Consider the following 12,076-nt stretch of genomic DNA (forward strand, 5'->3'; position numbering starts at 1 on the left):
GTTTGTGTCTAGTTTTAAATACACCAGACTGCAGCTATTAAAATAATGTCCAGAGCCCCATAAAAATCCCTTTTCCTTTTGCTTTCCCAAATAAGCATCCAGCAAGAATATGAGCCTGTCCTTTTAGGACTAGTTACTTCCATTCACTTAAGAAGCTGTTACACAGCAACTAGCTTTTAATGTCCAGTCCTACTGTGCTTTGACAATCAAACTTTGTAAGAAAAAAAAATCAAATTGTCTTTCAAGACGAATGAGTCTTCACATACTGAACTAAGTGCAGAGGCATTGTTAACAATACATTTATACAGTCTATGTTTAAATAAAAATATTTTCCCCTCTTTCCAGGTTGTCATGCCCCATTAATTCTGCTGTTGTCCTGGCATCGTACGCAGTACAATGTAAGTAATAACTAATCGTTATTGTGTTAATAAATGTATTTGACCAATTTCCTTCTCTGCTGTTCGGCACTGAAAAATAAGGAAAGATTTCTTTCCTTATCTATTTGTGCAGAATATTCAAAGTGCTAGTGGTGATGCTTTGTAAAGAAGGTGTAGGTTATTAAAGCAGCCTTCAGACAGTCTAAATAGAAAAAACATACTTGTTAGGTCTGTCAAAAAAAAAAAGAGTTGATACAAGAATAACATGGTTCTTATTTATGCGTGCTTGTACTGCTGACAAGAAGGGCAGGTTTTCATTGTCTTTGGAAACAAAATAATGAAACTTACTGTGTGTTACAATAGCTACGGGAAAGCATTCCAAGGAAATAAGAGATCATCTAGAGAACAGTTAAGGGGAAGGTAAACTCATGATTAAGAAACTCCAATATTCTTATGTAATGTTTTTTCGGGGAATTTGATTTGTTAGATATGTGAAACTGTCTGGCACTTTACAATACATCTAAGGTGACTCTACATACAAGAACTTACATCCTTTCTCATTGAAGAAACAAACAAAAAAAACAGGTTGAGGGTTTAGTGGAGTTTTTATATTTGTCAAAATGATTGTCAAGGGAAAGCATACTAGAATAGTTGTGTAATTTTTTGGCTGATGTATATTTATCCCATTTCTTATGGAAAGGCTAGCAAGGTCTGTGGAAATGATTGAGGTAATTTTTGCTTGAAAGAAGGACCAAGCTAAATAACTAAAATATGGTATTCAAAGGAGAAAGTGATAAACTGTGGGTATCTATGAAAATCCCAAGTGGCTATGAAACATTCACTTTCATGTTCAAGTATATCTTATGTTGCTCCCTTTTACTAAATGGAACTTTAACCACATTCAAGCTTAGTAAGAATGGTTGAAACCAGAACAAGTTTTCCATGGTAGGTGGGAGTCCAAGTTTTGTTGCCAAAGGAAATGCGTCCCTGCTCCTGTATCCCTGGGGCACAGTAGGGCACTTGAAGGCTGAAACACTCTGAACCTTTAGGTTTGGTAAATGCAGTGTTGCTGACCCGATTGTGCTAAAGCACAAAAATGTAAAGGTACACTTGAAGAATGCAAGTATTTTATCACAAAGTCAGGCTTAACATGAATTTTAAAATTAATTATGCCACAGGTAGCGTACCTCAAATCCCAAAGTAATTCCTGTTTCCCCTTCAGTTTTATGACCATTCCCTTTTTAGTGCTTTGGATACCTACTAATGCAGTTATTTGTACCAAAGGAGAACAACAGAAGGTCAGTGAAGACTGGGAGGGTGCTACTGTGTTTTAATCTTTCTTTCCTGGTGGATTCTGGAATTTCCCATGCAGCTCTTTGCCTGGTTTTCCTAACTTATGATAGTGCTATTACCAGTGGTTTTTTTTGGTTTCTTTTAATAGAAAACAAACCAACCTTCTTTTTTGCTAGTTGATGGCCTTTCTTTTACTGTTTGTATGATACCTATATTTATTCTCTGCATCGAGAAAGAATGAGACATTTAATAGAAAGATGTATTCCCTTAAAGAAGAAAAAAAAAAATTTTCGTTTTGCTCCCAGGTTGTTGCCATTTACCTAAAGATGATGGCATAGGAAAGACCTTCTGAAATCTGAGTGTGTAGGTCTCATTATCTAGTCATGTTTGCTAGGATTCTTGTCAACTTAAATTGTTTTAAATATTTTTCTTTTGGTGTTTTAATTTCTAATCGTTCTTATTAAGGAGAGTTGAAGTTCTTGGATATGAGGTATCTGCTTACTAAAAAGACGTCTGAAGTCGCCATGGATCTATTCTACTTGAGCTGTTTCTTTTTGCTGCCACTTCTTGGTGGTTTTTAGGCTGCTCTCTCTCACATATGGTTATTTATTTAAAAGGTGGAGCAGCTGTCAGTGGCGGGAGGGCTGAGGCAGATGTTTTCCATTGTGCATGAAGTCTGATGTTTGATATTTCTTTCTGCTCTTGCTTTTTAACTATAGCTTTCCCATGTGGCAGTCGTAGGGTTGACCTTCACAGGCTTTGAGTTTCGCAAAGGGGCAGTTGACGGTGATGTCTGTTGTGCCGCTGAAGTGCTGCTTCTCTGTGTTGCCCTCTGCACAGGTGTTTGGGTTCAGCACAGCGGTTCTGAAATACGGCTCTGATGTGTTACCCTGCACTGTCGTGGCACACCCTGTGTTGGCTGCTGGTGCTAAGTTACAGGGGAATACCAGTGGGTGTGAATACTGTGGCTAAATAGCATGTGACTAAACTTGATTACGAATACAGTTCAGGCACTTGAAGAATAAGTTGTTAGTTTATTATCAGTAAATGTGTCTTGTGATAGAAATGATCAGTAGATTTTTAAATCCTTTTTTAAGGAGAACTTATTAAGGTGCGCTTCAAATAATTTCGAAATCGTGAAGTCTGAAGGATACTCTTGTACTGAAAAAACAATCTAATGAGAAGTCGTATGTCTTGGTTTTTTCTAGTGTAAAATGGGAATGTTGTACAGTGTATAAAACTAAATAAGGGACCTATGCGGTGTCTGTATTGCTTTTTAAAGTGTCACAAAGCTGATTTAGCATCACTTGTTTTCTATCACTTCGTGTAGAAAGTTCCCTTTTCCAGAACAGTATTTAAATGGCTAACTATTGGTATGTAAGAAGTCCTATAGGTATGGTAGGAATGTTTCCTTATGTGCGTAAATCCGTTGCTGCGTTGGGACTTGAATCTAAAGGACAGCAACAAAAGATGTTATGAATACTTCTAAGCTTTCTTTTGCCTGAGCATCAGTTGCTCAATGATTCATTGTGACTGAGGTCTTTTTCTTACCTCCTATGATATTGTTCCCCTCTCAGCTCTGCTTTGAGAACCAGGAGATTTCTCTAGCACGCTGCTATCTGTCTTTGGGAATTTGTTCAGGAAGGAGTTGACTGATCGATCACGTGGGATTCAAATGGGCTTTAACCTGTTCTAAGAAAAGGAAGGCTGGCGAGGGTAAGGATTCGAGGAAAGCCTAGCTTAGTGGGCAAGGCCCTCAGGAAGCAGGCATAAGAGAGTTTGTTAGAATTTTGAGAACTCCAGAAGGCTGAGATCCCAGAGGAGGAGGTGGGCTGCAAGATTTAGACGAACATCAACAGCAGCTGCACAGTGAGAGTTCCACCACATAATTCCCCCATCAACTTTCTTCTGGCCTGACTCTTCTAACTTGCCTTCATTTTGCCCCACTCTCTTTTTACAGAAATTACGCTGAAACCTCAGGCTTCCTAATTTTCAGAGACCTGCCTCTTCTCATAGCTAGTATTTGGGGATTTTCCTCTGTGTGTGCTCCCCACCTATGGTTTTTTTTGAAGAGAAATAGTGCTGAGGAGGACATCATGTAAGCTGAGAGGTTTGCTCAGAGGTCAGTCAGGTTCCTGCTACTCTCCAGGGCATCTGTAGCCCTTATGCCTCAGAATCAAAATCAGACTGGATGAACAAAGAGGATTTTGACCTGAATTTCCAGTGTTTGAAATTATTTGCCAGATGTGTTGGGTAGTCTGAGGATGGTGTGCATGTCCCATCTATTCTTCTGAAGTCTGCAGCAATGCTGTTCAGTCACAGGTACCTTTTATCATCTCTTACAGTACCTGTCACCAGCAGTACCAGTGTGTTATCTGTGGGGTGGTGCTGAAACTCCCAATACAAGAATCTGCTTGGAGAGATTAATTGAAATACACACTCATTTTCTTCCATATGATTCACTGTGGTCTAGATTGCTGCTCTTGAGCTTGCTAGCATCTCTTTGTACAACAGCTCTTCTAAGACTGCCCTGATAGTTTATATACAGCAGCTGTCCAGGTGTTTTGGACTGTTTTCCCTTAATTATATTTTACAGTTGTGCTAGGCAATACAGAGGCCACCTCAGGAGATCATTACTTCAAGTATTGTTTGTCTGGTGTTCTTCCACTATGCCACAAATAATTTTTTGAATCTGTAACACTTTAAAAAAAAAAAAAAAAGTATAGTGCTGTAGTTTCTGGAGTAGAGAACCCCAGATTGGGATGTTGGCCAGTGCTGTAGCTGAAGGAGCTGACTTTCTGTAGTACCTCATAGACTTGGTATCTTGCTATTGTTATGTATTTTTAAGGTGGATGAACCTATTAAATATTTCTATGTAACATAATTAAAAAGGGGAAAAGAACAGTTACCCAAGGTCAAGGTCCATATAGTACAGTATTATACTCATGATAATGAGTAGTGGTGAATGCTGAGAGACAGCCTACATGACGGAAGATCAGAGTAGTTTTAAGATGCATTAGTTCTGCAAAACCTCTTAATGTTTTGGGAGTACTGATAATTATTCCCTTAAGTCTCTTATCTCCATACTTTTTCAAACTGAATACTCTTTGTACTTTGGATTATGCTTTGCTATTCTCAGTACTTTTTTCTGATTGTGACTGTATGGTTTCTGAAGTACGTGTTGTATTTGAGATGCAGAAATAGCAACTCGGTATAACTTGTATTTTCTAATTTGCTTTGTCCTTTTCCTTGTGATTTTTTTTTTGTTGTTGTTTAACTGTGGCTGGGTTTTAAGCTGCTGATTTTTAATTTTTTTTTTTTTTAATAAAAGGTATTACAATACTGACTCATTTTTCATTCTGGAGTGGTAATAGATAACTTGGAGACCAGCACTGTGTATGTATAGTTGGCATTTTTTTTCTACAAATATTCCTTTGTTTTTATTAGTGCCTAATTTCTCATTCTGTCTTACCACAAAGTGACCAGCTGTCATAAGTGGTCATAAGCAGTTATTTACAGTCATCTCTAGATTGAACCTTTTTTTAAGGGCTCTTGAGTGTGAAGCATTATTTCCTTTTACAAAACAGGTTAGTTTTATCCACAGGGTAACTAGTTCTACTTGTCCAGTAGGGACATCATGCTTACTTACTCAGTGGTTGAGTGGGTTAGTGTTCATGCTCTCATCCTTATTTGGATACAGGTTCCACTTATTGAAACACCTTTCCGTCTCTCAACATCTACTTATGAGGGTTTTGGTCCTTTTTAGAGTCTGTCCGATAACCATTTTCAACATGGTGTCTTTAATCTCTACACCTGTGTGGATTTTGCTCATTTCAGTGCTCCTTTTTAGTCTCTCTTTAATAAGTGTCTACACTTTTATGTTGGTTCTTTGAAAATGAATTCTGCTGTAGTGGATTATTTTCTGATTCCAGAAGTGTTTTCATACCCAAATACTTTGTAGTTACTGTTGAGAAATAATTACTGCTTTAGTTTATGCTATGCAGTGCATCATCTTTCTTCTGTTCTATATTTGTGCCAAGAAGCGATCACTTAAAATGTCTCAACTGATTGAACTGTACAGATTAGGAAGTATCTTTTCTTTTTGTACCTCAGTGTTCATATGAAGATAAATTTATCATTAGCCTTTAGTATTATATTTCACTCTCATCTCAGCACATCAGTCATTATTGCCATCCTAATTTGGAGGCCAGTCATGTGACCCTAACTATATTTTAATCCTGGATTGCAATTTTATACCTGAGGATTTTTACTCCTTGATAAAAGTTAAATTAGTTATATAACTTGTGTGCTAGACTTGTTGCATTGTTTGGTTATTTTCTCTTCCACTGGGAACCTGATCTGCTTATGTAATTATCCTCTTTTAAAGCCAGGCAACTCAGTTCATGTTTGTGTTTTATTCATGTCACTTAAAATATTCAACCCTGCAAAAAGTTATGAATTCAATGTGAAACTACTTGATTTTTTTTTTCTTCTGGTACACTTCTCAGGTCTTTAGAAAGTTGATATTAAACTGTTTTCAAGGACTAGCTTTTTGCAGGCATTCCTTTGGACCAAATTGTCCATATTATCTATAACTGATTTCCCATCCTGCTTAGCCAATGAGCTATTCATACATTTGCCTTCTGACGTGTAGTTACTTGTAATGCCCATATGCAGAAATAGGTTTTGTTGCTATTACTTCGTATGCAAATTTTTTGTTATTGTTTACAAGCAAACTCTGTAGAATCGGAGACCAACTTGTCTTCTTGAAGGATATCACACAGATAGGAAGTAGAAATCAGTCTTTAAGTTATACAAAGCTAAAGGCTTTATGTTGTCTGGGGCTGCCTATGGAAACTGGGCCAAATTGAAATGGTGGTATTTTGGTACTGTTAGCATTCAAAACCAACAAAATTAATTTTTAAACTGGAACTAAACAAATAATTATCTTGGTCATGTAGCAGAAAGCTTGGATGTCAAAAATAACTTCATGTAAGTAAGAACCACAGGCAAATTTAGCTTGGAAGGGGCTTCTTCAAAGTCAGATCAGGTTGCTCAGGGCCTTTCTAGTTCAGTTTTGCATTTCCAATGCTGAAACTTCTGTTGTCTGTCATCCTTTTGGTTTGCAACTTGAAGAGTCTGGCTCTGTCTTTCTTGCACCCTCCCTTTGGGGTAGTGGAAGACAGAAATGAGATCAGTGCTGTCTTACCCTAATATATAAGCTGACTGACCAATGAAACTTTGACCTCTTCTTTTCTTGGAAGAAACCACTGAATAAATGAAGCTTCAGTAATTACTGTAAGAATTGTTGGCATCAATGTCTCTTGTTGCTTCCATATGTGTCAGATCTTCCCTCTATAAAGCTCTCTTTTTTTTTTTTCTTCCTTTTTTTTTTTTCCCCTTTAATGCAGCAATAGATCTGGTACTCGAGCTTCTCTTTCTAGGGAAGATGCCTGTGTACCCATAGGATTCCTATTGAAATCTATCAGTGCTACATAAATACACTTGTTCCTGGTCTTCCCTTCCTCTGTATCTGAATCCTATAAAAATGTGTGATTTTTTTTTTTTTTTTTTTTTAAATTTTAATTACTCCTTTTCTTTGCCTTCCTGCTCAAAAGTCTTTCTGCTGCCAGGAGAAAGAGACAAAAATATATACCCACCACATTGTTCTAACTGAACGAATTCTTTTTACAAAGTCTGAAGAAAAGATGACTTGTTTAGGCTTCCATAAGGCATAGGCAGTTCATATCTTGTATAAACATATATGATCTCAAGATTTTTATTTGGTTTTTAAGCATTTATAAATTCTTACTGTATTGAGAGCTTGTACAACTACTGTTTTGGTAGGTCAACATCGGACTTCATCCATGGAAAATTAATCTGTGGCTACTTGGCTATTGCACTATTTGTTTACTAAGAGTTATAAAATAAATGTCCTCTTTTTATTGAATATGGCCTTCTAAATGAATGGTCTATCACATTCCCTTCTTTAAAGCCTTTGATATTAGATGTAGAACTCTAAAATACAAAAATCTGATATTCAAATAACTGATTTTCTTAACTCCTCCTTGGTTCCATTTTCTTTCATTTTATTCTATATTCTTTCCCAGTTATAATGAATTAAAGAGCAACAGTTGGCTAGAATGGAGAAAGGTAAAAATATGCTTTTTTCACTGTAACTTTATCCTCATTGAGTCAGTATCTGCTGGCTCATGTGATAAGAGCAGAAGCTATGTCAGGAGAAACTCACATTAGAAATAGGTCTTTAATATTTCCCGCCCCTTTGCTCTCTTCTGGAGAAATCCAGTAAAGAGGTAGAAGCCTCATGGGTTTTTCTTCTTACTGAGGTCTTGATATGCCCTTATGGTTTTTTTCCTACTTGGATAATTAAATCCTGCACAAGATCATTAGTCTTCCAAGACGTCTACTAATCAACATTTATAGTTTCTCTTCAACTGTGACAGTTGGCTGGGGAGTTGGAGAAGCAAGTAGTACTCTGAACTGCTCCCCTTGTTGACATGACGTCAGGTAGCTAGGAGGAAGAGGAAAAAACACCAGAACAACCTCCATATTTTGGAAGATGAGCAAGAAGACTCTACCTCATAATGTATGAAGGAACAGCAGTTGCCCTCTTTAGAGAAGGTAAAACTACAGTAAAAAATATTTTTACCTAATTCAAATAAAATTAAAGTGGACAATTACATTGTCTTATTCCTGGCAATCTGGTCTCTTCACATTGTCACGAATGTAATTCAAACTAGCTGCAAGAAACCTTAAAAATGTAGACTGAGTTTCATAGAAAAGATGGGTTGTGTTAATGGCTAATAAAGTCTTCAATCAGCTACTGTCATCTGTGACGTTGTGTGTTTTATTTTTACACTGTTATTAACGTACCTACTTTGTTCAAGAAGTTTTTTTTATTGTTATTGCCTTAGCCTTGGCAGAGACTTGGACTTTTGTTAATATATAGGTATTCCTAAAAATTATTTAAGTTTCTTGTTATACTTCTGGATCTTCTGTCTTTGGTTTTTGTTTTGTTTTCTTCTTCAGGGAGATATTATTTGACAGAAGTGTTCAAATATGTGTTTTGGTTCTAATGGTAAATATTCAGTCTTTTGCCAGCCATTTTGCTAACTAATTTAAAATTCAGGCTACTTTTAAAAAGAAAGGGCTAAGCATTGCAGGAACATCTGCATTCAAAACAAATTACTTACTGTTTATCATTCCACTTTCTTTTTTATTTAAATATTTCCCTTGATGCTGACAGGTATGTGACTATATTAGCTTCTGACTGCATTTGCCTGGGAGTTGTTTTGTATCACAGTGGTTCTATTTTCTAGGCCATAGAAATCATGCTTTTTGAATATGTTAGTGGCAAATATTAGTTATTCCCTGCATTACAGATACTCCATAGTTATTGTAGCTGTAAGTTATTTCCAAAGTCCACAACTTGCCCCGGCCCCAACCTGAATCATTTAAATCACTCTTTTGTACTTTGCATTTTCTGGAAAATCATGGTAATAGTATTGTTCCTACAAGTATACTCTCTAACTTTGATTTAGTTGAGGGGCTTTCTATGCTGAGTTGTTTGCAGTCTATACAAGTACTTTCTTTCGTGTTAATTTGAGTCACACAAATAATTTCTGCGCAGCTTTAATGCTTTGTAATAACTATTTCGTGCTCCTTAGGGAAAAAGCAGATTAGTACAGGTTCTAGTGATTTGCTTAAACATACCTTCTTTTTTGGGTTTAATCTCTTCAACTATTTAATGAAAACACAGATTTCGTGAAATACGGGGTTTGAATTACTTGCTTAATTGCCTATTTGCCACAGATTTACCTAGTTTCAAGTACTTTATTTGAAGCAACCTCCCTGCTGCCCCAAACCTTGCATCTTTATAACAAGTAAAAGGTTTGTTATGTTTTCCAGGACATAAACTTATTCTGACCTAGTTTTTAAAGAAAACTTGCATAGACTGAAGCTATAAGCTTATGGTAATTTATACTTTCATTTCTTTTCAGATATACCACCAACTGTGTGGATAAGAACTAGCTTTTATCGAGTAACTATTTAAAAATATCTACTAATTAGTATCATTTTTGAAGGGATAAAGTTTTACAGAACTTTTTTTTTTAAAGTTTATTTCGCTGTAAACATGTATTTACTTTTGGTAGCAGCTTGGTAATGTTATGTGTAAATCAGCAGTTACTTCTTGTGCTTTGTTAAGTAACTCATGTTCAGCTGAGGTAAGACTAACAACTGAATTGTTAGGACAGAGACACAGTTAGTAGTTTCAACAGTTTTTACCTGACAGTGTGAAGAGTAGATGCTTTTTAAGTGACAGATCTTGTTGAAGACTTCTAATATGTTATAGTCAAGTAAATGTATATCGAATTGATTTCATTTGCAGTCTGTTACCAAAGCAATTTGGTTTCCTCTAATGTTACAGTACTGCACATCTGTGCCGGTGTGGCATTTAGTGCCTGTCTGGTGGTGTTACAGCCTGTGATGCAAAAGTGGGGCTATATAAGTAACTAAATAAAGTACTAAGTCATTCAGTGCCGGAGATCATAGTTATGGTAAGTGTATTTTGAAAAAAAAAAAAATCTTTTTTCACTAATGTCATACAATTCTCTGTGTTCAACACTGCTGGGAAATAATTTGTAATTCCTGCATTGCCCCATATGTGTATGTGTTTTGATGAGGAGAAGGAATTTGTTCTAAATAATAACCAATTAACTATGAAAACTTTGTGTATGTGTTTCTTGTTTCCTAACAGCACAACTTGGAGACTATAACTCTTCAGTACACCATTCAGGATATCTGTCAAATTACAACTTTATACCAGAGCAGAACAAAGATTTTCTTACCAAAGTAGAATCGCTACATGAGCAACACAGGTAACATTGACTTTTAGTTCTCTCTCACTTCTTGAGGTTTTAAAGAAAAAAAAAAAAATATGTTGCCAAAAGGAAGACTCAAGTTCTTAGTAGGTTTGGTACAACAGACAGTTTTAGTTCATATAGCTTCTATTAAATGAAATATTTGTTTTTATCATGTAGGTGCTAGACTAATCATATTCAGAGTATGTTAAATGTGTTAAAACGTTTAAATTTCTAGCTATAACAACCAGTAGATCAGTTAGCATTATACATTACTAATGGCAGCCATCTAGAATGATGTGCTAGTTGTTTGAGGTGTTTTTTGGATCAAGGACATTTGACCATTTTTCAAATCCTATAGATTTTCTTGTTTGGGGGGGGGGGGGGGGGGGAACAAAACCTAACCCATGAAACACTTCAATTAACATTGTGCTTTCTCTCCACTCTCCTGAGTGTAATATAAAGGTTACAACAGATTGTTCCCATCAGTCCACTGCTAATTACTCTTTCTGACCCTGCTCACTTGTCTCTTGTAAGACTTCAACTTTAGAATTAGTGGTGTTGATCAGATACTCGCAAGCCAAATGCAAATATGCCAACCTAAGAAATTGTGAGCGTTTGAGCAAATGAAATCCAAATCTCTATGGACTTGTTCTCTCTGTCTGTATCTTTACTGCGTCAGAGCTAGTTCCCCACTCTCCTGGTTTCTTTGATTTGTACCCTGAAATATCTCAGTTTTTATCTCCCCCTGATATTCCTTGACTTTTTTGTCATCTTTCAGTACTCTCACCTCCCCTCTTGTTTCTTTACTGCTAGCGGGTGTAGCGAGTAGTTCTGAACTCCACGTGTGCTGCCTAGCAGTCCAGAACATGCATGTTGCTTTGTCATTTATGGGGCGAAAGAGAGAGAACCACTGAACACTAACTGCAACGATTCCTGCTGTATAGGTACTAATCTAGACTGCTTTCCTAGCAGTTCGTGTTCAGCAACACAACAGCTGAGGTTTCTATTCCTTCCAAATTAATTTGCAGTTTCTAGTAGGCTCAGAGGTTTTTGGAGGGGAACTTGTAGACAGGCATGAATAAATCTGCTTGTCTTTAGGAAGCAATCGTCTCGGAGACCACTGAGGGAAGATTCCAAAGAGTCTTGAAGTGGTTGGGTTGAACTTATGTATTTTTTTTTTTTTTTTAGTGCTAACATAGCCAGAGATATAGAACTGGTTATATCCTTCAGAGAAAAGACTAGAAGTTAGCATTGGTCCAGACAAAGGTGTAGTGGGATCTGTTGGAAAGACTTCTTTCTTTTCTGGGTCCTTTCAGTGAAACTGATGCTTTCATTGAGTGGTTTTGGTAGAGTGAAGCCTTGATGACTGAGAAATTTAACTGCTGTATTTGAATTCACGTAGGTGGTGGCAATTGGAGTTCTGAATAAAAATACTTGACTAGACTGGACTGGGAAAAATATTTCTTTATTGTTTTAACACCTTTTTTGAAACCTAGCTCTTCAGGCCTATTTATTTTGGAG

The 12,076-nt window shown here is 36.6% G+C and overlaps 1 protein-coding gene across 4 annotated transcripts in view; it reads left to right on the forward strand.

Moving 5' to 3' along the window:
- Nucleotides 1–12,076, forward strand: part of PTPN3 (protein tyrosine phosphatase non-receptor type 3) — a 177,737-nt gene that overhangs the window by 88,657 nt on the left and 77,004 nt on the right. For 3 of the 4 annotated variants that reach the window (XM_087759510.1, XM_087759519.1, XM_087759528.1), the window contains exons 7-8: nt 346–398; nt 10,450–10,570. In XM_087759510.1, the coding sequence (XP_087615636.1) occupies nt 346–398; nt 10,450–10,570 (174 nt within the window). Of the gene's footprint in view, nt 1–345; nt 399–10,449; nt 10,571–12,076 lie in introns of those variants that run through there. The other variant, XM_087759536.1, reaches the window with a different exon arrangement.

The sequence above is a fragment of the Nipponia nippon genome, unplaced genomic scaffold (assembly GCF_047370975.1).
Source record: "Nipponia nippon isolate SJK-2023a ecotype South Korea unplaced genomic scaffold, ASM4737097v1 scaffold_1, whole genome shotgun sequence".
Taxonomy (NCBI): domain Eukaryota; kingdom Metazoa; phylum Chordata; class Aves; order Pelecaniformes; family Threskiornithidae; genus Nipponia; species Nipponia nippon.